Here is a 25,812-nt window from a genome sequence, read left to right as displayed (position 1 = left end):
TGTGGCCAAGGCGCCTCCGGCTTTTGTTGAAAAGCATTGGCACATGCATTTTACTAATAAAAATCAATGTAATATGTCATTTAATGTACATAACATCAATGAGAGTTGTCCGAGAAGTACACTATAAACTTAACTACTTAAGTACATAATATTCAATATATAACTTCTAAGTTTAAAACATCAAATACAAAGTAATTGACAATAAAAGGGAAATACAACTCCATCCCAAGAGGACTGCCTCGGTGGATCCATCTCGTGAGCCGAATAATACTATGCCTGTAACATCCTCTCCTCTGACCAACAAACATAGACATCCTATGACATGTTATGCCTATGGTTGTCGAGGTAATCGACAACTGCAGGTCTATAAGTCAAGTTATCAACATGCCAAAGATAACCAGTCTAAAGGAACACACACACAATTTGGACAGAGAAGTCCTGATGAAGGGGGTATTGGTTGTGGTATCTGGGGAAACATGAAAGAAAGAAAAAAATTGAAAACTTGAGGAAACCATGAAACTTGCAGGAAAAAGTCTCAGGTTTCCACGAAATTTCCCAAGTTTCCTGGAAATTTCCCTAGTTTGCCCTAAATTTTCCAAGTTTCCCTTGAATTTTTTCTCATGAACTGGCTGGTCCAGCCTAGTTGAACCAAATTTCAACATGGTTGGGGGAAATTTCCTAGTTTCGCATGGTTTCATCGAAATTTCTCAGGTTTCGATCGAAACCTGGGACTTTTTTCGCTCCCCCATGGTTTCGTTTCAAGTTTCTCATAGTGCAAAATTTCAATCGAAAGATCGACGGTTTGTAAAATGGTATTGTCTTAACCTAAAATTTAAGTTGCATCCGACTATATTTAGAACTTGAACACCAAATAATTATGGCCCACTTAAGATTTTTAAATTTCAATCAATTTCACCAATTAATCTGAAATGCATTCTAAACATTAAATCCTATGAAATGTGAAAATCAACCATGAAACTAACTATTAACATCACCAAACATGCATAAGGTTGGAATTACATCGATAATCCTTCATTTATGTCCAGTAAACATCAGCCATCTATCTGAGTCTTACCTCTCCTGAAGAACTAGCTATGCTGATACTTTTATTTCAATTTCGAAAACCTATTTAATTTTTTTTGGTTGACTTGTAATGGTTCTCATTTGGTTTGCTGCACCTGCAATTACCAAGTACATTTGTGTACAGGAAACATCACCACAGAACAGAGTTGTTATCATTGATATGAACATGCCTATGTAGCCACCAAGAAGGTCTATTAGTGCAGATTCAGCTATGATGAATCCTAATTCCAGAATTCCTGTGCTCAAAGGTAAGAGACCATTACTTCCATCCAAAATTCCTGACTACACAACTTTCTAATCCTTATGAGAGGAATTTAGCATAATTCTATTGCTACATCTATTTGTTGGCACATTTGATAAAGAAAGCTCCTAACAATGATACATTGCCGCATTTGAAACTTCTAATAACACTGCTAATGAATGGAAAAAACTTTCATCCATACTGCAACATTGTTTCCTTTTAGATGTTCCTTCAGAATGCCTGTCTGTTCAAAATTGAGAGACTGATTTTAATTTTCACCTTTTGGTGGATAGCCTGAAATTTGAAATGATGTCTCACTTAAGAGTTTTACAATTTTTGGAGTTCGACCATTGGACTTTGGATTTCAAGCGCTAAAAAGTTTTCAGTTCCCATCTCCTAAAAAATTAGCTACTATGATCCTTCTATTTCAAATTTCTATACCTCTTTAATTCTCGTCAGTTGACTTGCATGCTTGCAATGGTTCCTCATTTGATTTGCTGCAGTTGCAGTTACCAAGTACATTTGTCTACAGCCTAGGAAACATCAACACAGAAGAATGTTGTTATCATTGATATGAACATGCCTACGCAGATAGGGAAGGGGCTTAAAGGGAATCATGTGCGGGTCTAGGTGAAGATCTCAACTGACTGTTAGTGAATTCTGATAGATGAGAAAAAACGAGGTAAGAAAGGAATAGTTTCTGGATTTTCAGGATTCTTCTTATTATATCTTTCTTCATCTCTTTGACAATTTGTTTATGGTCTCAACAGTAGTAGCCATTGATTCATAATCTTTTTCTTTGTTATTCTTTTAATTGTTCTATGTTTTTCGTCTTATGAGGCAGAGAAAAGGTAATTTTGAGCAAAGGAAGTTGTTCAATGTAGGATTTCCATTGTCATGTCACTTGGGACAGATGATGATAGTGGTGCATACTCTTTGAGCTTCATTTTGGTTGCATACGTTCATGAGCTTGTGCCTTGTATTGGAATTCATAGAAATTTATTTTCTGATTTCATTAGGTATTGCCCCTACAAGGATAACTAAGTGGATGTTCTTGTATTAAAAATATGTGGGAAGGTTTGATACTTTTGATTCAACCAACAAATGGTATACAATGTTGAACATATTTGAAGCTTGTTTGGTTTATGCTATGTGAGGCTCGTGAAATGAAGGGTTGCGACATTCGTGAAATTCTTATTAAGCTGGAATTGTAGTATGTTGATTGTCAGAGGTGTGCATCCAGTCAAATATTTTGATGTCAGCTTCTCAATTCTTTGTAGGTCAAAGGTGGAAAACCCAGGAGCAAAGGAGGGAAATAAGAAGAAGCCAAAGAGTAAAGACAGAAGCAACAACAAGCACATGAGGTTTATGTAGGTCAAAACCGTGTTGGCATTATTTGGATACCAAATTGTGGACCACTCTAAGTATCAGGCTAGCCATATTTGAGTGCTTTTATCATTTCGAAAGCCCAACTTCACTCGATGTTATAGTTTGATATATGATGGGTACTAGCTTCTCAAGACAGCTGAAACACCTCTCTCCCTTCTCCCCAAAATTCTTGCATTCTATATTTTAAATTATTAGGATTTGAGGGACTATATACTTTTTAGGGTAGGGAGTAGCTGTTTGTATTCTGTTATTCTCACTAGGTTATTTTAATGCTTGTTGAGCTGAACCTTAAGATTTGATAATTCAAGAAGTGGCTGTTGTGGTAGTGTATTTAATGTAGGTCTGTATTTGAATGATCAAAACAGTAGCCAAATAGGACCTTTCACTGGGAATCAACTTCAAATTTGATAGACTTAAGATAGATAAAATTCAGATATAATGGAAGGCTGAAAACCGAAGTGGTAGAACAAGGATATTGGTTTAAGAACAAGGACTAACTAGGTTTCCAAAACAGCAGTATGCTATAAAGAAGAATGGATGGAACAATATAAGAGAATTAAGAGAACAATAAGGACAACAAAGTAACATGTAACACCCGGGCTTCTCACCGTAAGGTGGATCGATTAAATCGAACACCAATCTACCTTGATCAAACACAAGGGTTCTCCAAGAGGAGGAATGCTAGCAAGCAATTTGATTTCATTTCACAAGTTGTGTTTTCACCTCTTACATAAGTCTCTTTATATAGCATTCTAAAGAGACACAAACACTAATAGTAACATCCAACCACTAGCTAACACCACCTACCTATTAATAACTCAACTACACAACACCACTAGTCAAAACAATAATGGAAACATCCACCTACTACACCCCACTACTAGCTCCTTTTATTGACTTTTCAAAGCTAGACTTGGGCTTAGTTCAAAATGTGTGGGCTGGTCTTCTCCCACTAAAGTAATCCAAGCCCATGAAACCATGGGCTCATTTTAACCCACTACAATAGTCATAGCCCATGCAAGCCATGGGCTGTTTTGGATCATATCCTTAGGCTTTGATGGGCTTGACCATTGGGCTTTTCTCTTCCTTGTATATGCTGCCAATTCTGCATCAACTTTCCCCGGCTTGAAAACATTCGTCTTCGACGAATGGATTAATGATATGTAACGCTTATACCCATCGGGATCGATTTTCTCGAGGTTGTCAAAATGAATCCAAGTGCTATCATGTCGTGGTCGATTCTTCCATTTGATCTCGCCCTTGCCTTGCTTTAAACCTTCGGTAATAGGTGTCATGACTGCACTGAAGTTTTGAATGACTCTCCTATAAGATGATGCAAGTTGACGGAAATTACAAACTTCAGTGATGGTCCTTGGGTTATGCCAGTCGATGATGCTTCTTATCTTCTTTGGACCAGCTTCAAACCCCTTGGTTTTGAAGACAGTTTTCCATTCGTCTCCAGGCCTAATACGGATCTGATGATAACCACTTTTGAGGCCCAATTTAGAAAAGATCTTAGCCCCGGACATCATGTCTAACATGATATCAAGCCGCGGTATAGGAAACCTATACTCGACTATAATTCTTTTGATTGCTTGACTGGCCACACACTTACGCCATGAGCCATCCTTCTTTGGAGTGAGGAATGACGGTACAACACATGGACTCAAGCTCTCTTAAATGAATCCTTTATGTAGCGACTCAGCCACCTGTCTTTTGAAGTCATTGTGCTCCGCTAGGCTGAGGTGATAGGTCGGCAGGTTTGGTAACACCGAACTCGGTACCAAATCAATGGCATGTTGAATATCGCACTAAGGAGGTAGCTCATTAGGCAACTCATCAGGAACCACCTCTGGAAACTCAAAAGGTAACTCTTTGTTAAGTGGAGGGAATGTCACCTTAGGTTGAGGGGTAACTTCTCTAGTAACAGGAGCCAATACCAGCCCTGTGTTATGGCTAGTGTGAATGAACTCCTGGTGTTCAAGCTTAACCCTGTGAGAGTCACCAACATGCCTATTGAATGTAGGTTGTTCTCCAGTGAGATAACTTCGTATGTGCTCCTGAAAAGTTGGTTGCACAACTGGAATCCTTTGGGGTCCTCTCCCCATATTTCTCCCGAGTAGGAAAATTGGCTACAGAATGAGTTGGATGGGATTCTTCACCAAGTGGAGGGTGTGGAGCGTGAGTAGAGGCAACAACTCTAGCCTCCGTTGTTGAGCGCCTCTCTTCCTCGTGCTTGTGACTTGCAGTGAGTTGGTTGCTCAATTGTTGCAACATCCCCATCACTTTTGCCATAAGGTCAGTATCCAATCTAGAAGTTTTACTCCCTGTCATGGCTCTGATACCAAATAATGTAGGTCTATATTTGAATGATCAAAACAGTAGCCAAATAGGACCTTTCACTGGGAATCAACTTCAAATTTGATAGACTTAAGATAGATAAAATTCAGATATAATGGAAGGCTGAAAACCGAAGTGGTAGAACAAGGATATTGGTTTAAGAACAAGGACTAACTAGGTTTCCAAAACAGCAGTATGCTATAAAGAAGAATGGATGGAACAATATAAGAGAATTAAGAGAACAATAAGGACAACAAAGTAACATGTAACACCCGGGCTTCTCACCGCAAAGTGGATCGATTAAATCGAACACCAATCTACCTTGATCAAACACAAGGGTTCTCCAAGAGGAGGAATGCTAGCAAGCAATTTGATTTCATTTCACAAGTTGTTTTTTCACCTCTTACATAAGTCTCTTTATATAGCATTCTAAAGAGACACAAACACTAATAGTAACATCCAACCACTAGCCAACACCACCTACCTATTAATAACTCAACTACACAACACCACTAGTCAAAACAATAATGGATACATCCACCTACTACACCCCACTACTAGCTCCTTTTATTCACTTTCAAAGCTAGACTTGGGCTTAGTTCAAAATATGTGGGTTGGTCTTCTCCCACTAAAGTAATCCAAGCCCATGAAATAATGGGCTCATTTTAACCCACTACAATAGTCATAGCCCATGCAAGCCATGGGTTGTTTTGGATCATAACCTTAGGCTTTGATGGGCTTGACCATTGGGCTTTTCTCTTCCTTGTATATGCTGCCAATTCTGCATCAGTATTCCTGACCCTATTATCTTCACGTGTCATTCAATTGCCATAGAATTTAGATATATGTTTCTTTCTCATGTGAAGCCCTGCAGCCTAAGAAGTTCTCCCGCTGATTTCAAGTCAAGGCTTTCAAATATAAGCTTCTTATTATCGTATGTATTAAAAATATGAAGAGTTATAGTTACACTACACCTTTTTACTAGGGGGGGCAAAAACTCTTTTAGATGCCTTTTCTTATGGCCCTTTGTTTTGCATAAAAATTAGTTTGAGAATTTCTGAGAAAACTCTATAAAAGTTTAAAAAACTCCCTATATAAATGTTTTGCTAAGTAGAATGAAGACAGAATATCTAGTTTGTAACTTTAGTCATGATCGGGCAGACAATGAAGAGTTGATACTTGACGATAAGGAGATTCCTCAAAGTGATTGTTTTGAGTATCTAGGTTCAATCATAAATAAAAGAGGTGATATAGAGGATGATATTTCCTAAGGAATTAAAATAGGGTGGATGAAGTGGAGAGGTGCGTCCGGGTTCTCAATGTGATCGGTGTATTTCATTAAAGGTTAGAAGGAAAATTTTATGGATTGTTGTTTGACCAGCTATGATGTACAATGCAGAGTGTTGGGCTATCAAAAAAAATCATATAGATAAACTCACTGTAGTAGCAATGAAGATGCTAAGATAGATGAGTGGAAAAACTAAGAAGGATAAGATAAGGAATGATCATATTAGAGTTGGTTTAGGAATAGCTCCCATAAGTGATAAGCTTCGAGAAAGTCGTTTGAGGTGGCACGCCCACGTTCAACAGAGACCTATAATTCAGATTGAAGGGACTAGAAGAGCTAAGATTAGACCTAAGATAACCTTAAGAGAAGTGGTGAGAAAGGATATGCATAAGTTAGGCCTTGTATCTAGCATGGCCTCAAACAGAACTGATTAGAAGGCAAGAATCCATGTGGGCAACCCCATTTAGTTGGGACAAGGCTTATTCTTGTTGTTGTTGTTGTATATAAATTTTTTGCTAAAAACATACAGTATGTGTGACTCCCACTCCATCTATCACTCTCCCTTTATGTTATACCTTCTTTTCCTAGGCTCTACATCTACCTCGTGGCTTTGTTCTAGTTTCTTTAAGGCATGCACTTCGCTTTTATTCTTGTGTAAAAATGTTTGGGTTCTTATTAAAGACGGAGAGAGAAAGGAGGTTAAAGTCTCAAAAACTAGAATTTTTATATGGAAGGAAAAAAAATAAAAGAAATTTATTGAAATTAATCTTGTTGAAGTTTGGGTTGTTATTGTTCATGTGAACAGTGTTATGCCATTATTCCTTGTTTCCTTTTTAGATATGCTACTCTTTCTAATGTAGGAATCTTGCTAATTAGTTTTTATTCTATTAGTTACTAATTTCAGAACTTTCCTTTTTCAGTACTTTCTATTTTGGACAGATTTTAGGAGCTAGTTTTACTAGAAAATTCTGTACATAAGTTAATACTTTTTATTTCCTTTTTTAGAGGGTGAACTGTGCTGCTCGATGCATGAGTAGTGAACGGACTGCCCAGGCTGTTTAAATAGCTGAAAAATGGAATATTCAAGTAGCTTGGACAAATAGGATTCCTAAGGCTTGTTCCTGGTTTAGGCTGCCTATAAATATGATCTCCTTGCAATGTGATGGAGCATTAATAAATTCAACAGCTAAAGATGGGGAAGTACTAAGGAATATTTCAGGCAGTCCAATCATGGCATATGCTAGCGGAAGAGAGACGCTTCCAATCTTGCCAATGGAGCTACAGGCCATTCTTAGAGGTTCCAAAATTGCACTCAAGAAGGGTATTTGGAGGTCTCCATCAGATCTGATTCTAAACTAGTGGCAGATTCTCTTAATGGGACTATCCAAGGGCTTTGGAAATGGGAATCAACAAATGGAAGAATACTGCAAGTGGCAGCTACGTTAAGACTGAAGGAGTTTAGGCATGAGTGGAAAGAACAAAACCAGCCAGCAGATTAAATGACGGGTTCAGCCGATGCAGCAACAACTCTGGTCAGATCCTGTGCACTTTTTTAAAGAGCTAGATGATCTTGCAAAGAAGGATGCAGAAGCACATGTTTACTAAAGATTGTAATTGGGTTTATTTTCCTACTTGGGACACTGGGTAGGAGGGAGTGCCCTCCTTGCCTAGATTCTCCAAACCCCTCTCACTAAGGGGTTCTAGGAGAATGCCTTCTACGCCTTTCCCCTCTTTCTTTGAGAAAAAAAACCAAAGAAAAATTCCAACAAAAAGATTTCCTTACAACTGAACTCCTTAGAACATGAAACCAAAATCCCTCTTATAGAGTTATATTCAATGCCAAAATGAAGAAAAAAGTAAGGAACCTTGTACAAACCACATCCCCCCTTGACCAGTGACCACAAATCTCATGTAATTTAGAAATTACTATAAAATACACAAATTGAAAGAAAAGAAAAAGGCTTTGTGCAAGTTTAGTTCAAAATCCCAAGAGAACTATATTGCTCAAAGAAATAGCCACAGAAAACGAGAAGATGAGCGTCAAAAAATGCAAATGGCTTTGGTACCTTAGTGATGTTAACACTGTTAGTAAAATCAAGCTCTTTAGGATCAATCTCATACTCTGGGACTTCACGAGCATTTTGAACATGCATGGGAGCCATCTGTGATATCATAAATCAAACAAAAGGAATATTACGAATAAAGAGAAAAAGCAAGCACCGTGGATGAGTCACCAAAGTCTGTAAAATGTTGTGCAGATTCACGCCTGAAATGTCTTTCCAATCATAGACTTAAGCAAGGCATACCAGAGGCCCAGCACCATGTTTCTCCAAAATTCTGATCACATCATGGTTCTTGTAATGTATTGCATCTGCAAGTGGCTGTTCAAGCAACATTAAATTATTGTTGAAAATTATAGTTTTTCTTTTTCTTTTTCATAAATAAGGTAATGAAGTTCTCTGGCAATGCAGAGAAAACTAAAGTCATATCTTAAATCAAGGAGATCTCATTGAAAAATCATTACTGATAAGTATAATACACAAAGAAATCCAAAAACTCAGATTACTAAGTGATTGTTCATGACTTTTATATGCTAAACCATCATCTGAATTACTATCAACAGCATTGTTGCTCATAATGCCATAAAAAACAGATAGTATTATCATTCAAATTCAATAAACAAAAACACTTCAACTACTCTGCAATTTTCCTACAATAATTATACATCCACCACATACAAGTATTTCTCTGCATTAACTTTAAAACAATGCAGATAACAATATTTTGATTTAAGGTCAACAAGAACCCAATAACCGAAAGGGAGAAAAAAGAACAAGTGGAGGAGGAGAAGAAGTGAAGAAGACGGAGGGAATGGAGAGCTGCTTAAGATGCAACTTCCCCCTCGCACAGATGCATTAGATAAAAAATAGAAACTCTAGATTAAGAAAGATTCTTAGATCAAAATACAAGCAGCAAATAGAAACTAATTCCATTTACTTATGTTGGACTTACTTCATACTCAAACTACAAAGTAAAAGAGAAAAAAACAATATATATATATACACGAATATACTCATTACCACTCCTTAAGCTGGAGCATATAAATTGATAATATATCACTTTCTATTTTAACTTAGGCTTTTATTTTGGTTACTTTCTATTTTAGTTATTTTCTATTTTGGTTATTTTCTATTTTTCTTATTGTGTAGTTGACAAGTAATCTCCCTAGGATAGTGTCCCTTTTTGTGGAGATTTGGGAGATTTTATGCAAAATGTAAAAAAAAAATTTACGTAATTCAGTTTAGGAAACTTTCCTAAATTAAGACTTGATTTTACATTATAAATAAAGTATCAAGGGAGAGCCAAAAGACACACGCACAAGCTCTCTCCCTTTTCTCTTCTTCTCCTTCTTCTTCTTCGGTCTTCTTCTATTCTTCTTCTTCTTTCTAAATTTCCTTGAAGTCCTTAGGTTAATTACAGGTGCCTTGGTTTTCATAGTCCACTATCGCCTCGTCTCGCTTCACCTTGTCGCCTAGACAACTATAACTTGCACCAAACACCCTATTTCTAACCAAGTGTCAAATCACTCCCTATCCACAGAATTCAAAGCTTTATTTCCTCTTTGTCTTCCATCACTATTCCTAACTCATGGCAGGAGGCAGTGTCTCACTTAGACTAAAAGAAAGTTGTCGATGAGGAAATGCAAGCCCTGGGAAAAAATAAGACGTGGGATTTGGTATTTTTGCCTACAAGGAAGAAGATGATTGGGTGCAAATGGGTGTTTGTAATAAAACACAAAGCAAATGTAACAATTGAGAGATATAAGACAAGACTAGTAGCCAAGGGCTTTACTCAAATCTATGGCATTGACTACCAGAAGACATTTGCCCCTGTTGCTAAGATGAATATTGTTCGAGTTGTTCTCTCATGTGTCGTAAACCGAGGGTGGAGTCTTCAACAATTAGATATGAAGAATGCTTTCCTACAGGGAGAGCTGCAAGAAGAAGTATATATGGATGTGCCTTGCTCATTCTAGTTTGGAGACTCATGGGAAGATGTGCAGATTAAGAAGAGCTCTATATGGTCTAAAGCAGTCCATTCGGAAGCTTTCACAAGGCAATGATCTCTTATGGCTACAAGCAAAGTAATGTAGACCATACTCTGTTTATTAAGCGGGATGGATCTCATACTATAGTACTCCTTATATAAGTGAATGATATTATCATCATAGGAAACAGTGAGGAGGAAATTATAGCCTTCAAGACCTTCTTGGGGATAGAGTTTGAGATAAAAGATATGGGTAGACTTAAGTACTTTCTCAGGTTAGAGTTGGCCTACTCTACTAATGGTGTCGCTCTCTCTCTCTAAGAGAAAGTACACTTTGGACCCATTAGAAGAGACTGGAATGCTAGGGTATGTAGACCTGCAGAGACTCCAATGGAGCCTAATCAGCACTTGAAAGCTAAGGAAGGAGAACCAGTAGACAAAACCAGCTACCAAAAATTAGTTGGGAAGTTGATCTATTTGTCACACACTAGGCCAAACATCACTTTTGCAGTCAGCCTTGTTAGTCAGTACATCCATGATCCATATTCTTCACATCTTGATGCAGTATATCGTATCTTGAGGTATTTGAAGGCATCTTCAGGGCATGGTATCTTAATTTCTTCTCAGGGACATCTTAAAGTTGAAGCATACACAAATGCAAATTAGGCTGGATGTCTGGATGACAGGAAATCTACCCTTGCCTATTGTGCTTATGTGATAACTTGGTACCCTGGAGGAGCAAAAAACAGGTTGTAGTGGCTTGACCAAGTGCTAAAGCAAAGTTAAGAGCTTTAGCTCAAGGCATTTGTGAAGTGTTACGGTTGAAGGTTTTCTTCAAGAACTTGGAGCAGATCTGGAAGATCCTATAAGGCTGTATTCTGACAGCAAATCAGCCATCAGCATTGCCCATAATCCCATTCAGCATGACACCAAACATGTGAAATTGATGAGCATTTCATTAAAGAAAAGGTTGAGTCTGGGCTAGTTCAGATTTCTTTTGTTACCTCTGACAACCAGCGTGCTGATGTATTCACAAAAAAGTTTGAGTGCCAAGTTATTTAGTAGTATTGTTAGCAATTTGGGCATGATAGATATTTATGCACCAACTTGAGGGGGAGTGTTGTAAATCATAAGTTAAGTACAAGGGATAGTTTGGTCTATTAGAGAATTTTTATTGTTTATATTTTTAGTCCCACATCTAGTATCATTGTACTTGCTCATGCATAACTATTATCACAAATAAAGCCCTGCTATGTCACAACTATTATCACAAATAGAGCCTTGCTATGTCACACTGACACAAGTCAAGATTCCTTCAACTCTTTCAACAGTACTTTTTAAATCAAACTTTTGGTCTATTAAAGAGTTTTTATTGTTTATGTTTTCAGTCCCATAGAGAGTATTATTGTACTTGCTCATGCATGACTATTATCACAAATAAAGCCCTACTATGTCACACAAACATAAGTTAGGATTCCTTCAACTCTTTCAGCAGTTACTTTTTAAATCAAATTAACCATGGATATGCACTTAGAGGACCTACTAGAGCTGTCCAAGAAGAATCATAACCAAAAAATTGTTAAAACCCACCAGAATGTACCACCGAATCCTAGCAGGCCTTGTACAAGATTTTGGCAAAATTTCAACCAAAATCCCAACATTTCAATCCTCTCTGTAGGCTCAAGATACCAAGACGAGACGAGATCTTGAACCATACCAAACAATGGAATAATAGCCCAAACTACAATCATTAGGCAAGCCTGCCCAATCAGCATCTATTAATGCCTCTATATGCAAGTGATCCAAGGGAGAGAAAAGAACACCTTTTCCTAAGGTTGACTTCAGGTATCTATGCACTACATCTAAATGAGTGGAGTAAGGATCATGCACTCACTGGCTCACAATGCTTACAGCATAAATAGTGTCTGGCCAAGTTTGTGAGATGCATATCAATCCCCCTACAAAGCATTGATTGGCTTCTTTTTCAACTAGTTCACCATCTTTGCTCTTCAAATGTGTGTTGGCCTCAAGAGGGAAATCAATAGGGTGACCGCCAAGGAATCCCATTTCTAATAGGTCTAAAGTGTACTTTCTTTGGGAAAGGAAGATCCTTGGGAAGACTAAGCAACTTCAGTTCTAACTCTATTACACTCAATCAAAACTATGACATATATTTAAACGATAAGGACAGTAATGTGATCACTGAATCACTTAATAAATAAGATGTTCAGCATTACTCTTAAGTGTATTTAGCTGCAGTACTAGCCTTGTGAAACACCCAAGCCACGCTTTAAGGGAATATTTCAGGCAACTGAAAGCACAGTTCAACTTGCACACCTTTCCTTGGTACCCTTAGTAGAGAATCCTTGGGGAACATCCATATAAACCTCCTCTTCCAATGTACCATGAAAAAGGCCTTCTTCACATTAAGTTTCTGCAGATCATATCACTTATTACAATAGATGAGAAGACAAGTAGACAACTCTGGCAGTGTTCAACCTGGCCACAGGAGCGCAGGTTTCATTGTTGTCAATTCCATATGTTTACATGAACCCCTTCGCAACCAACGTTGCTTTGTACCAATCCACTGTTGCTTTGACATTAGAAATAGTATGTTGTGTACACAGCCTCTTCCTTTTAGGACAGCAATAGTAAACCCAAATGATCACTATCAGGAGGGAAAGAGTTACTTTCTCTCGATGGAGAATGGAGAACTAGGTTGCAGACTCGGAACCAAGGGAAGAAATTAGCTTGTAGTGGTAGCTACTAGTTCAGCTTCTTCATGATAGCAATTGACATCTTGTGGGAATATACTGTGAAACCTGGCCCTAATCTTAACCCAGAAACTCTATTGTTTGTAGGTCCAAAGACCCAAAGTAGAAGTGAAAGTCAATTATGGGCTATATCAGTGGAAGACATAGTGTTTGACCCAGAACCCATGAAAATTGATGATGGTGTCCCATACTTGGAGACTTTGATGGAATTGAAAATGAGACTTCACCTTAATGAAGAGAAGCATGGTTGATGAGCTTAAAGCTTGGTTAGACATGGTTTGAAGGCATTCCTCTATGCTAGGTGAGTTATAAGTTGAGTGGTGAGAAGCCCAATTCAATTTGATGAGAGTTGGACCTTCATTTCCTTGACTTAGGCTTGCTAACAGCCTGGGTCGACTGCTTGGGTCGACTGGGCCAATCGACCCACAGTGACAGAATCTATCTAAGATCCTCTATTTAGGTTTTTGATGCTATATATAATAGAACTTCATGTTTCTTAGCCTCCTTTGTTTCTAAAACCCCTAGAGAACGTGGAGAACTCCTCTCAAAGCCTCTACTTGGTGTTGATGAAGAACTCTTGCAAATTCTCAAGTTCCTCATCTCTTGTTCACTATCAAAGGTTAGTAATCTCTCTTACTTGATATTGATTTACTCTTGCTATGATCTATTCTCTGTACTAGGATGATGAAGTAGGTATTGCATCCTTGCAAACACCTCATCTTCAACCTCTTTAGTTGAGAATGAATCTCCATTCATTCCAATGATCTTCATACTTGATTTTAGCCATGATTTCATATGATTTCTTCATGAAGCCTTGATCATTCTTTCGATTGGTATTCTCTAACATACCACTTGAGATTGTTGGGTAGTGCTCACCATTGACTACCAATAGGTAAAGGAATCAAGCAAAAGTCTACACTAGATCTAGGACTTGACAATTAGGTTGGCAAATGACCAACCCCAAGGCAGGCAACAGCAACTCACTGACTGTTCAGCAACAAGCCGTGCAGCTAAACCACCTGGTAGATAAGGTCAAAGATCAAAATCGCAAAAAGCAATCTCAAGGCTGAAAGAGGTAATTGGCCAACTGCCTGGCAACCAGACTTAAGGCTAAATTGCCCCGGTAGTAAGACCAACCACCAAGTTGGCAAAAGACCAATCCCAAGGCTAGTAGAGGCAACTACTAACCTGATGGGGACATCACACTGCGACCACTGCCCACCACTAGTTACTACCAGAGGCGGAGGCGACAGATCCTTTCCATGTAGTTTGGCTACTATAGAGATAGAGAGTAATCTGGACACTTAGGACCATGGTCTTGACCACATTTATTTTGCATATTAGTATTAGTATTTATTAACTTAACTAGTAAATACGCACATGCAGTTGCACGTGGGCTTTTTGCTTATATTTTGATTAGGTTGAAGACTACCGAATATTGATTTTTAATTGTAATGCATGGTTCGGCTTATATAATTTTTAATTCAACTCTATTTTCATTTTCTAATTGAAATTCTTGTTTACAAGAGAATATAAGAGAATTAATTTACGTTAAGATAATTCTGACTCAACTAATAAGTTTCTTTATTGGTTCTTTTTCTTTTTGGGGGGGTTTCATCCATTAAACGGTTTCAATGAGGGTTGTAGTTAGTTTAGAAATGTGAGCTTCTTGGCAAAAGATATTGTTGTAATTCAACTAAGAAAAATATGTTAATCCAATTGCCTTGGTGTATAATGCCAAATATCTAAAAAAAGGAGGAAATACTTGGCAATTTTTTTGTATAGGAAACTAACAGTAGGATATTGAAAATGACATACTTTGAAGATATAACATATAGGAGGAACTCACCAAATTACACATATCGATAATCAACCAATGAAAGCCCTTCAAAAATAATTGAAATAGCTCTAATTCTATAATTTGAGATTGTGGCTTTCTTCTCACTTGGATTTCCTCTTTTTCCTTTTGGAACTCCCTCTTTATCAATTGATGATGCATTATTTTGTCAACCATTTTATTTTTCCAAGCAAACAAGTTGATCACATCGACCCCGATGCTAAATTAAGAAAGAGATTTAAGAATATGAAATAATGAAAATCTAATAGATGGGACTACCAAGATTTAGAGATGCTATAAATTAGCAATAGATACAAGTTTTACGATAAGTATTCGCACCATTTTGATATTCATTATCTTTTATATTCTTATATCAAAATTCACAACGGGTTTCATAAAAAAGAAAATTTGCATGGTTCCATGGCAAGGGGGTATGTCGCTTGGGGAAGTGCTTTGTTCTGATCAGGGGAGGGTATGTTGTTTGTGAACAGATACATGTCTATCCAAGGGGGTGTTTCTAATCAAGGAAGGGGTATGTTGTTTGTGAACGGGTACATGTCTATTAGGGGGTATGTCGATTAGGGGAGTGCTTTGTTCTGATTAGGGGAGGGGTATGTTATTTGTGAACGGTACATGTCTATTCAAGGGGGGTATTTCTGATCAGGGGAGGGGTATGTTCTTTGTGAACCGGTACATGTCTATTCAGGGGGGTATGTCGCTTGGGGGAGTGCTTTGTTCTGATTCGGGGAGGAGTATATTATTTGTGAACGGGGACATGTCTATTCAAAGGGGGTATTTTGGTCAACCAAAAAAACATACCACAATTGTTTGAAGTTTTCCTTTTATATGGTAGTATGATTTGTAAGGGTAATTTAGGGTTTTTCCACAATTTGGAGTTATCAAATTTTATTTTATTTCCATAAATTTTGGGGGTATTTTCAGAAGTTCCTCCTTAATTTTTTTTCCTTTAAATATATAGCACAAATTGCACAATATCATAAATAGCTATTCCAGGTATACTATTACCCACCCGTCGATATAGTTTATAAACAAATACAGATCTCTAGTATCATCTTCCATACTGAGATATACCATGAGACCGATAAGTTGATTCGAGATCTCGCTATTAATCTCTTGTCCTAGAAGAAGTAATCTTTCGCGATGATAGGGCAATTGTCACTGCTTATGGACCCGAACCTAGGTGATCTATCCATGACCAGGATGAAGCCTAGGTGAAACTAAGTGGAGGATAAAAGAATTAGAAAGATACAACTGCTGCTGCTTCTCTGTCTCTTCCCTCTATCTCGCAAGCAAGTTTCTTCCCTCCTTTCACCCTTGTTTCCAACCAAAAAAATTCCCCTTTCTTTCCTCTACATAGATCTACTGTTATTTCTTCCAAGAAGCCATAATTTCTTTCCTGGAAATTTTTTTCTTCTTCCCCAAACCCCACGTCTGTTCTGTTTCTCTGTGGTAAATTTTTCTCTATTGTTTCTCATGTTTCTTTTCTTCTCTAACCCTTTGGCAGCCTCTGTTCTTTGCTGCTGATCTCGCTTTTCCTTTCTTACACCCTTTTCTTCTACAGAACCACACAGCAGCCTACTTTTCCTGTCATTATTTTCTCTCTTCTTCTCCTTCCCTCTCTTTCCCTTAATTTCTGTTCTTCTTTATTTTCAACTTACTGCAGTTTTGTTTCTTCTACTGTTAGTGCTGCCATTCATACTTGGTTGCTGGTTACATATTTCAGATTTACTGCTTTAGCCTCATTGGTGTTTTGGGATAGGTTTAGTCCTAGTTTGGGTGAAATTAACATTGTTTATGTATCTTGATTGGATTAACAAAGTGTATCACTTGTTGCTGAAATTTTATTTCATTGAATGCAATGTCACACCCCCTTGCCTAGTTAGTGTGGATTGATCTAGAAAGCACTCTCAATTCTTCTCCTAAGTCTTTGGTTTTTGCAAATTACTTATAATCCTACTTGCTGAATTTGAATTATTATTCTCTCAGTGTGAGTTCAGATATGTGCTGTGCAAACCCCTCCCCTCATGATTTAGGATCATGTTTCTTGTGGAATACCACTGTCCTACATCACCACCATCCAACAATGACACTTAAGGTCAAACTCTCAAGAATTAACTCCCAACCATTCATTTGGCAAAACTCAATCTCAGAGGCTGGCAAACAAAGTTCACCAGATGTGCAACAATGATGCTCAAGGCCAAACTATCCAGAATAAGCCAACCATCATGGCTCATTACAAGCATCACCTAGGAATGGTCAAGGCTGCCATACATATGTTACTCCCCCCCACCCCACCCAACATAATTATCAGATTTAATGACCATTTTTTCAAGATGAGGAGAATTGATGCAGATCTAGCACCAAATTAGCCTAATTTTCTTTGAAATCAACCTACTGAGGAAGGAAAGAACCCAATCAGGGGGAGCCATTGACAATGATCGAGAAGGTGGATGAGGAAATATAAGAGTAGATCCAATGGACAAAAGTAGGGGGAAAGCCACCTAGGACATGACATCACAAATAAAATCCCCACAAATGGAGTCGAAGACTAGGATTTTGATCTTCATGAGGGCAGCTTGAGCTCAAACCCTTAATCCCTGCACAGAGGCGGATGCAGCCAACAATACTTCCATCTGAAACAAAAGGTAGATTAGTTTTGACAAACAAGAGAGGCAATGATCAACTTGATCCAATTGATGAAGATCTTGGTAATGACTTGTAGAGAAGTTATAAGAGAAATCGAGCAAAACTTTGAAAGGGAGGAAGCCCGACTTTTTACTGATAAGGCAAAGGAATTAGTCAGCCCTTTCATCATAATGGAAATAGATTTTAGAGGCACTAAATTTGCAGCCCATGTTGCCATTACTTAATGAAGCATTCCATGTTCAATGGCTGAGATAGCTGTGAGTGAGAAACTCAAGGCTGAGGAAGCCCATCCCCCTACCTTATTCTTCTATCTTCTCTTCCACTTTCTTCTTAATCAATTCCTTTTTTTGTTATTGCTGCTGTGACTGCTACAAGCTTTTGATGAAATCCTCATGGTAATCCGGACAGAGCCACCAATTACGCCATAGAATGCTGCAGCGGCAATCAATCAAAGAGAGAATACATCATGTAGATTTGCTCCTGCATTAGTTTCCGCACTCAACTTTACTCCCTATTTCTCAACAATGAGAACTCTGACCCAAAATGATTTTGAGGATTGATTCAGATCACCAGGAACTCCATTGAATCCCTGATTTGAAGCGCAGATTCGTCTTCTTATTTTGGTTTTATGCCTGCATTTTCTACTGATTTTACTGGAGCCTAACATCTTTCTTGGGACTTCTACCATTAGGTTTACATTCTTACGTCACAAACTTAAAACAAACTCCTACTAGGTGTCACCAACTATTTTCTATCTGACTCGAGCAATACAGGTATCCCTAACTAATTTCTAACTAAACGGCAAACCCAGTGCCAAAGGCTTCTGCGGAAACAAGGTCCTCCAGGGAGGGGGGGCAGTTTTCATATGCAGTCTTACCCCAACAATTTTTGTTACAAGGCTATTTCAACGCCTTAACCTCGGTGCTACAACTAATTTCTAACTGATCAAGCTAATTCAAATCAACTATAAACTTCAAAACCAAAGTAAACTAATTGATGCCCATTTTCATAATCCGCTCATGTACCCCTGTTTTAGGTCCAATTGTTAGTTAATTACAATGTAGACACAAGGGTCAAAGGCCCATAGCCACATGTCTTAAGTATCCCATCCCTAGGATACTTTCTAAGAAAAGAAGCCTAATTTGGTGCTGGATCTTCATCAACTTCAATGGAGTGGGGGGCTTAGTTGTATACCCAAATAATACCACCAGTTATATGTCCACATGGCACACAGGGAACTGAATAAACCAGCCCATAGGCAGTCAAATGAACCATCATACCAATGGGGAACATGCCATGGCTGGTCAGATTCACGGTCAAATCAAAAAACACAACCACCAAACCAAGAAAACTCAAGCTATATGTACAGAATTAAAATTAAAATTAGTAGAAATAAAGGAAAGAAGAGATAAAAGTGGTGGAGGAGAAGAGATGAAGGAGGAGGGCATCGAGAGTTTTGCAAGATACAACTCTTCTCCTCAATAGTGAATTTATTATTGAAAAGTTTTCAAAATAGAGAGAAATTCAAAATATCCCTAAATTTGGTTACAATATCTTCAAATATTACTATCTTAAATAGACTTGTTTGATACCCAAGTAACAAGAAGGAAAGGAAACAAATTTTCCTAAATATTGCTTGCTAGTCAAGCTACATAAAAATAGAAAGTAATATTCTAGTCTAATAAATAGGAAGTAAGGAAATAAAATAAAATATAATCCAATCTATAGTTGAACCATATAATGTGGTTACCACCAAAGTGGTGAATCATACATATCTTAACACTCCCCCTCAAGCTGGAGTACACATATCAAAGGTTCTAGCTTGGAATAATAGGAACATATTTTAAAAACCCATCATCTTGAACACAAGTTGCAATAGCAAACGCTGATAAACACCAAGAGAACTTTACCCAAAAGACAATCAACACTTAGGGGGGGGGGGGGATCTTTAATTCTTTATGTCGAACGAACCATCCAATAATGAGAACACTCGGCGCTATTAAAAATGAAAAAAATCTGTAAGTACAGTAATATCAAAGGCACTATCCAAATAATATCAATAGTAGGGAGGAATCTTCATACTAATAGATACAAGTTGTAGCTCCAATGTCCACACATAAACTCTTGCAAGAAGGCAAGTAGTAGGTAAAAGTATAGGTAGGTGCACGACAGTATTGGTTACTATAGACCAAGTAGGTAGGTAAAAAATAGTATGAGTTGTTGTAGACCAAGTAGGTAGGTATAAGGTAGTATGCGTTACTACGCACCAAGTAGGTAAATAAAAGGACAATATGGGTTAGTGTAGACCAAGTAGGTAGATAAAAGGCAGTATGGATGGAATTTTGATAACATTTAGGTTACTTGATGCATTTGATACACTTGCTTTTCATTTATATGCCTTAAAGGTTCTATATTACATGCTGTATAACCTTGCATTCCCTAATCCTATAACATTTCAGTTTCAAGAGTAGTGCATTCCCTAATCCTATAACATTTCGGTTTCAAGAGTAGAATAATAAAATTATACAACCATTAGAAGTTCTATATAAATCATTAAATCATAAGTTCATCAGACAAGCAAAGAATGATTGATCTTCCTTCGATGTTGTAGATGTGCTAACAGTAGTTACAAGTGAAAATTCAACCGAAATCTACAAAAAAAAAAAAAAAAAAAAAAATTTGAGAGTTTCAGCGAGATCCCGAGCGAGATATGGCGAGATATAGTGAGATATGGCGAGATCTCGAGCGAGATATCCCAACTCTCTGCTCTCAACCTCCATATCGTCTTGCCTACTTGAAAAAACGAGATATCTCGTGAGATCTCCCATCATGTTTACCAGAAGAATAACACAAAATTGATTCTGGTAAACACAGTAACTGTACCATTCAAAAAAAATTCAAACACTTGTAGTACTCAAAACCAGTAATAAAAGCAATAGGAAGGCAATATGGCATCCACAAAATTTTTTCAAAGCTGAAAAATTCATAAAACAAGAGCAGCAGTAGTATATGTTGCAGCAGAATCCGATACGGAACCAACAGAATTTAATTCGGACCATAAAGACTCAATGAAATAGGGCAGCAGCAATCTAGGCAATGGCAGTAGTAGTAATCGCAAAATAACCAAAACTGTAGCAGCAATGGAAGAAAAAATCCAACAGGTAGGGATACCTCAATGATAGTGTAATAACAATTGCAAAAGAATTCAGATAAGGTTAACAGGAAAAATAACTGTCCAAGGGTCTTCAGCAATGCAGATCAGAATTCATCAGTTGCAATTCATCAAGTAAATTCAGCAATCTTCATCAAAAGCTTTGAAATGACTCACAAACTGGCAATGTTTATATTTTTAGGACAGGATCTGTAGTCATTGCTTTGATACCATGTAATAGAATTAAAATTAAAATAACTTAAAAGAATAGAGAGCTGAAAGAAGAGAGAAGAAGTGGTGGAGGAGAAGAAGAGATGAGGAGGAGGGAATTGAGAGTTGTGCAAGAAACAACTATCCTCCTCAATAGTATATTTATTATTGAAAAGTTTTTAAATTAGAGAGATCTTCAAATATCCCAAAATCTAGTTAAAAGATCTACGAATATTACCATACTAAAATAGACTTGCTTAATACCCAAGTAACGAGAAGGAAAGGAAGCAAATCTCCCGATGTATTGCTAACTAGTCAAACAACATAAAAATAGAAAGTGCGGAAAATAAAAAGTAATATCCTAATCTAATAATTAGGGGCTAAGGAAATAAAATAAAATCTAATCCAATCTATGTTGGACCAATATGGTTACCACAATCATGCATTTCTTAACACTATAGAAGCCTATGATTGACGAAATCAATACCCATTACGGCCAAAAACTTACCTCCATAAATTCTAAATCTGTGTCACCCTGAATGCTGCTTTGTTCACCACTATCTACTTAGCTCAAAGTGCAAAAACACCACATCACCTCACTCAACTAAAAAAGTTAATATATAAATCCTCCATGAACTGCATGGGCAGCGCGTGAAATAAACCCAATTTATCAGTACTCATTGCACAATTATCTATTTGCTATATAGAATCAAGACTTAGGCAGTGGAGAATCCCTTCGTCGGTCCATACTATCATTCCATCGCCTATTCTCTCTTATATGCAGGTATCTAGTTCATGGTGGATCACCTGTGAGAGTTTATTGACACAACAAATGCCATGCATACTAGTCAGGGTCTCTTAGTAATTATAACTTTCCCAGTTTACAATTCAACCCAGCCTCATCCCAACTAAATAAGATCTGAATGTGTCTACTCCAAACAGCTCTATTCAAAGCCATACTTGCTACTCATCCTAAGATATGCATGCATTTCTTCAATTCTCCCAGAGTAGCTTTAGGCCTATCAAAGCTTTTCAAGCTTTGTTCAATTGTAATCAAACCCACCCCTTCCTACTGGAAAATTAATGGGTCCTCTATACTCCAAATAAGAGAACGACACCCTCCAATCAATCCTTATATATGCTTCATAAAAACTTTTAAAATAAATAAATAAAATTAATTCCCTCCCTTTTTCTTTTCTTTTTCTTTTTTAATTAATTGATTTAACGTAAACTCCTAGTCCCCACAGTGCAATTCACTTAGATTTATCCAACCAAAAATAAATGAGCAAATTGCACAGGCACCCCAAAATGGCGGCTTTAAAGCATTGACACCCCACTTTATGTTTGAAAAACACAGACACCCAATTCATTAAACATGGTAATCCATCCTGTTATTGAAACCATTAGTCCACTGTTTATTTTTCTTAAATTCCAAAAATGCCCTTATGGAGAAAAAAAATGGCCAAATGTATTCTCTCTCTTCACTAGATTCTCCACCTTCGGCTCCGGCAGCAACGCCGCCGGAAAAAGCAACTTCTTTTTTGCTCACTTACACTCTTTTCATACTCACTACCTTTCCATCTATTTCCGATCTGGAACTTACTTGAATCCCAAGATAAATAAAGGAAAAAGCAACTTCTTTTAATCTTATCTTAATAATCAGCCGGGGCTAATGTGAATTCAAGATTCTTTCCCCAGTAGTTCGGTTGGAGAGGAGACAATGGCGTTCCCGTTACCTAATTTCACAGAGCACGATTTTTTTGACTCAAGGACATCTTATGTGATTGAATCTTCATTGATCGGACGAAAGAGATAAAAGGGAGGGTGGGGAGAAATAAGCGATTAGGATTAGGGTTTAGAATCGTTTCTTACAACACAGAATAATGGCCAAAATACCAGAGTACAAAGAGCTGCAACGAACGAACTGAAGAAACCCTAACCCTCTTTCAAACTGTCTTCAACCAATTACAAATAAAAAACAAGAGATAAGGTTACATTTCAAAACAAACAGGTATTACCGGATCGGATAGTATCAGCCCGTGTAGATGTGGACGTGGACTGCAAGGATGAGGATGGTGAAGATTGCGAAGAAAAGGATAGTGTGGACGACGACGACTTTGCCGTTGGTCTTGAAGCCCCCGAGCTCCACATGGCGGCTATGCCCAGGAAGTTGAAACAGAAGCCCAAGTGAAAGTAACACAAATAGCAAAACCCCTACCAAAACCGAAAGATTTCGATCTCGCCAAATCTCTCTATTGAAGAGGGTGTCGCGGCATTGCTGCCAGAGCTGAAGGTGGAGAGCCGAGTGAAGAGAGAGAATACATTTGGTCATTTTTTTTCTCCATAAGGGCATTTTTGGAATTTAAGAAAAATAAAAAGTGGACTAATGGTTTCAATAACATAATGGACTACCATGTTTAATGAATTGGGTGTTGTGTTTTTCAATCATAGAGTGGGGTGTCAATGCTTTAAAGCTGCCATTTTGGGGTGCCTGTGCAATTTGCTCAAAATAAATTAAAAAGAAATAAATGATACGTAAGTGAAACACTAAAAACAGAGGATCTCCATTTCCCAAAGCATTCACTTAAATAACCAAATAACTATTAGAAAAGACAAACCTATTCGGTCTCAACAATTTGTCTAGTGAGAGTGACCATACCGTACTTCCCCAGCGATCTTTCGGATCGACTTCTGCTCCTCTTTTGAGCAGCAATTCAACAACATTAGCACGACCCTGGCAAGCAGCTACGTGAAGCGCGGTCCGTCCATCTACGTCCCTGAAATTCACATCGGTTCCAGAATCTAAAAGCTCAACTATGCCCTCCAGGTCCCCCTCGTCCGCAAGGTACATAAGCCGAAAAGTAGCGTCAACAGCGTATGTGTCTTCCAGTTTGTCATCAACTTCCGATCGATTCTCGCGTTCTGGTGCCAGCGATGATTGCTTTCCTAGATTATACCTCGCCGTCGCCTTTGTTTCCATATCGACTGAACAAAAAAATGAAAATTTTACTCTGCTTCTCCGAAATAACTTGACCTCAATCAAATCAACTTCTAGATTTGAAAACACTGAATCAAACCCTAATGATTCACAATTCAGAATTCCAGCTGTATTCACAAGATTGATGAATAACACTTAGACCATCAAGAAAAACATCAAATAGTGCATGTGAATCTTTAGCAGCATAAGTTTGAAGAATAAAATATTGAGATCAAAGAGAAGAGCGAATAGAATATGCCATTAAACTGGGTCCAGCGATTTCAACTTTTAATCAACGAACGAGCGAACGAAAGGACGAATACGCGGTTAAATTTTGGAATTTACAGATCAGATGAACTGCGCCAGAAGCAGAATTACACCTGGGAATGCTTGCTGGCACGGGTCTTGCGTGATAAAGAAATGCCGTAAAACATTCATTTGGAAGTAAAAATCGACTGGTAACATAGCATTTAATCTACGCAAAAAGTCTTAGTAAAAAAACTATATATAAAATATGCGAGCACCAAAGCAAACTAAACGGTGGACTCTTTCCTACTTTATTATCACATGTTACTTTATATAGATGGAAAGAAACAAAATATGCTTTTCAAAAGAACAGCCTAATCCGCATAGGGTTATGCATAATATAGACCGATGGCTAACAACTTACAACTAAATCCTATGCCACAGGAAAATTTGGAACAGAACACTAGAGCCAATGGTGGAAATGTTCTTAGTAAATGGTGTGATAATAAAGTTGTCCTTAATAGTTATGTAACAATCAAACTAACCACTATGTTATGTGCAGGGGTATATCATGAACTATTGAAGAAAGCAGGATGGTGCGTGGGGATAGTTTTGGAAGGGCGTCTCAGCTACTTGGATACGGGACAAATAGCTAATGGTGGAGAAATGGAGGCACTACTTAAGGCAGTTACGATGGGACTGAAATCTACGAAAAAACACCAAATTACGATACAGGAAATTTGGTGTAATCAAAAGGCAGTGTTGAACCAATTAAAGACTCCTTATTCTGCTTGGCAGATACATTTAACACCTTTTTTTGTTAAGACCTTATTGAACTACCCTAGATCATCTTTTGGTAATTTTAAATCCCCAGCGACTACAGAATGGTTTAGTAAGTTAGCTATGTTGGCCATAACGGACAGCAGGAACTGTAACCAATATGAATTCCTATCTTAATTTAAAGTCTTTTACTATCAAAAAAAAAAAAAAAAAACTATATATAATCCAAGCCAATGCAGGGTTGGTTGAGTAAAATAAATAAAATAAAATAAAAAAGAGCAGGCTATATGCAAGTCGTCCTCTCAATATGCAGTGCCATTACTGGTGCATCTTATACTCATTTTGGAATGGTTTTGTTCTTAGCCATATTTACCTTTGTTTGGAGGATCTTATACTCATTTGGGATTGAGAGAGTTGACAGACAAAGAGTTTTGGTTCTTGATGTGGAGAAAATATGATCGAACCTGGTTCATACTTGGTTTGACCTTCGACTCCGGTCGGGACAAAAGGAATCGACTTGCTTCCGAGCGAGCCGGGTTCAGGAGATAGCTTGCTGAGGAAGAAAACTATATCAGCAACAAGACGTCTAATCCGACTTATGGATTAGGTTAATTACCCTAATAATGGGACACAACTTGGTGGCTGTCACTTATCACTATTGAAGGGATAATCATCAGATAACCTTGAGGTTATCTCAGGAGTTCTCTACTAGTTCAAACTAGTAGAAGTCTATCGCTCAACGGATCTAACTGTTAGAATTCAACGACTATCCGAAGAAGGCT

The 25,812-nt window shown here is 37.7% G+C and overlaps 1 protein-coding gene across 2 annotated transcripts in view; it reads right to left on the bottom strand.

Annotated features, from left to right (window-relative positions):
- Positions 1 to 24,406, bottom strand: part of LOC149005102 (serine/threonine-protein kinase 12-like) — an 83,307-nt gene extending 58,901 nt beyond the window's left edge. The window contains exons 1-3 of one of the 2 annotated variants that reach the window (XM_089168944.1): positions 23,687 to 24,406; positions 8,648 to 8,722; positions 8,408 to 8,503 (exon numbers count right to left, since the gene is read on the bottom strand). In XM_089168944.1, the coding sequence (XP_089025070.1) occupies positions 8,408 to 8,503; positions 8,648 to 8,722; positions 23,687 to 24,007 (492 nt within the window). In that variant the 5' untranslated portion in view covers positions 24,008 to 24,406. The remainder of the gene's footprint in view (positions 1 to 8,407; positions 8,504 to 8,647; positions 8,723 to 23,686) is intronic. The other variant, XM_089168943.1, reaches the window with a different exon arrangement.
- Between the last annotated feature and the right edge of the window lie 1,406 nt (positions 24,407 to 25,812).

This window comes from Hakea prostrata, chromosome 9 (genome assembly GCF_041222555.1).
Source record: "Hakea prostrata isolate BN-2017 chromosome 9, UWA_Hpros_2, whole genome shotgun sequence".
Lineage (NCBI taxonomy): Eukaryota > Viridiplantae > Streptophyta > Magnoliopsida > Proteales > Proteaceae > Hakea > Hakea prostrata.
Note: the sequence above shows the minus strand (reverse complement) of the source record. Positions and strands in the feature narration are given on the sequence as shown.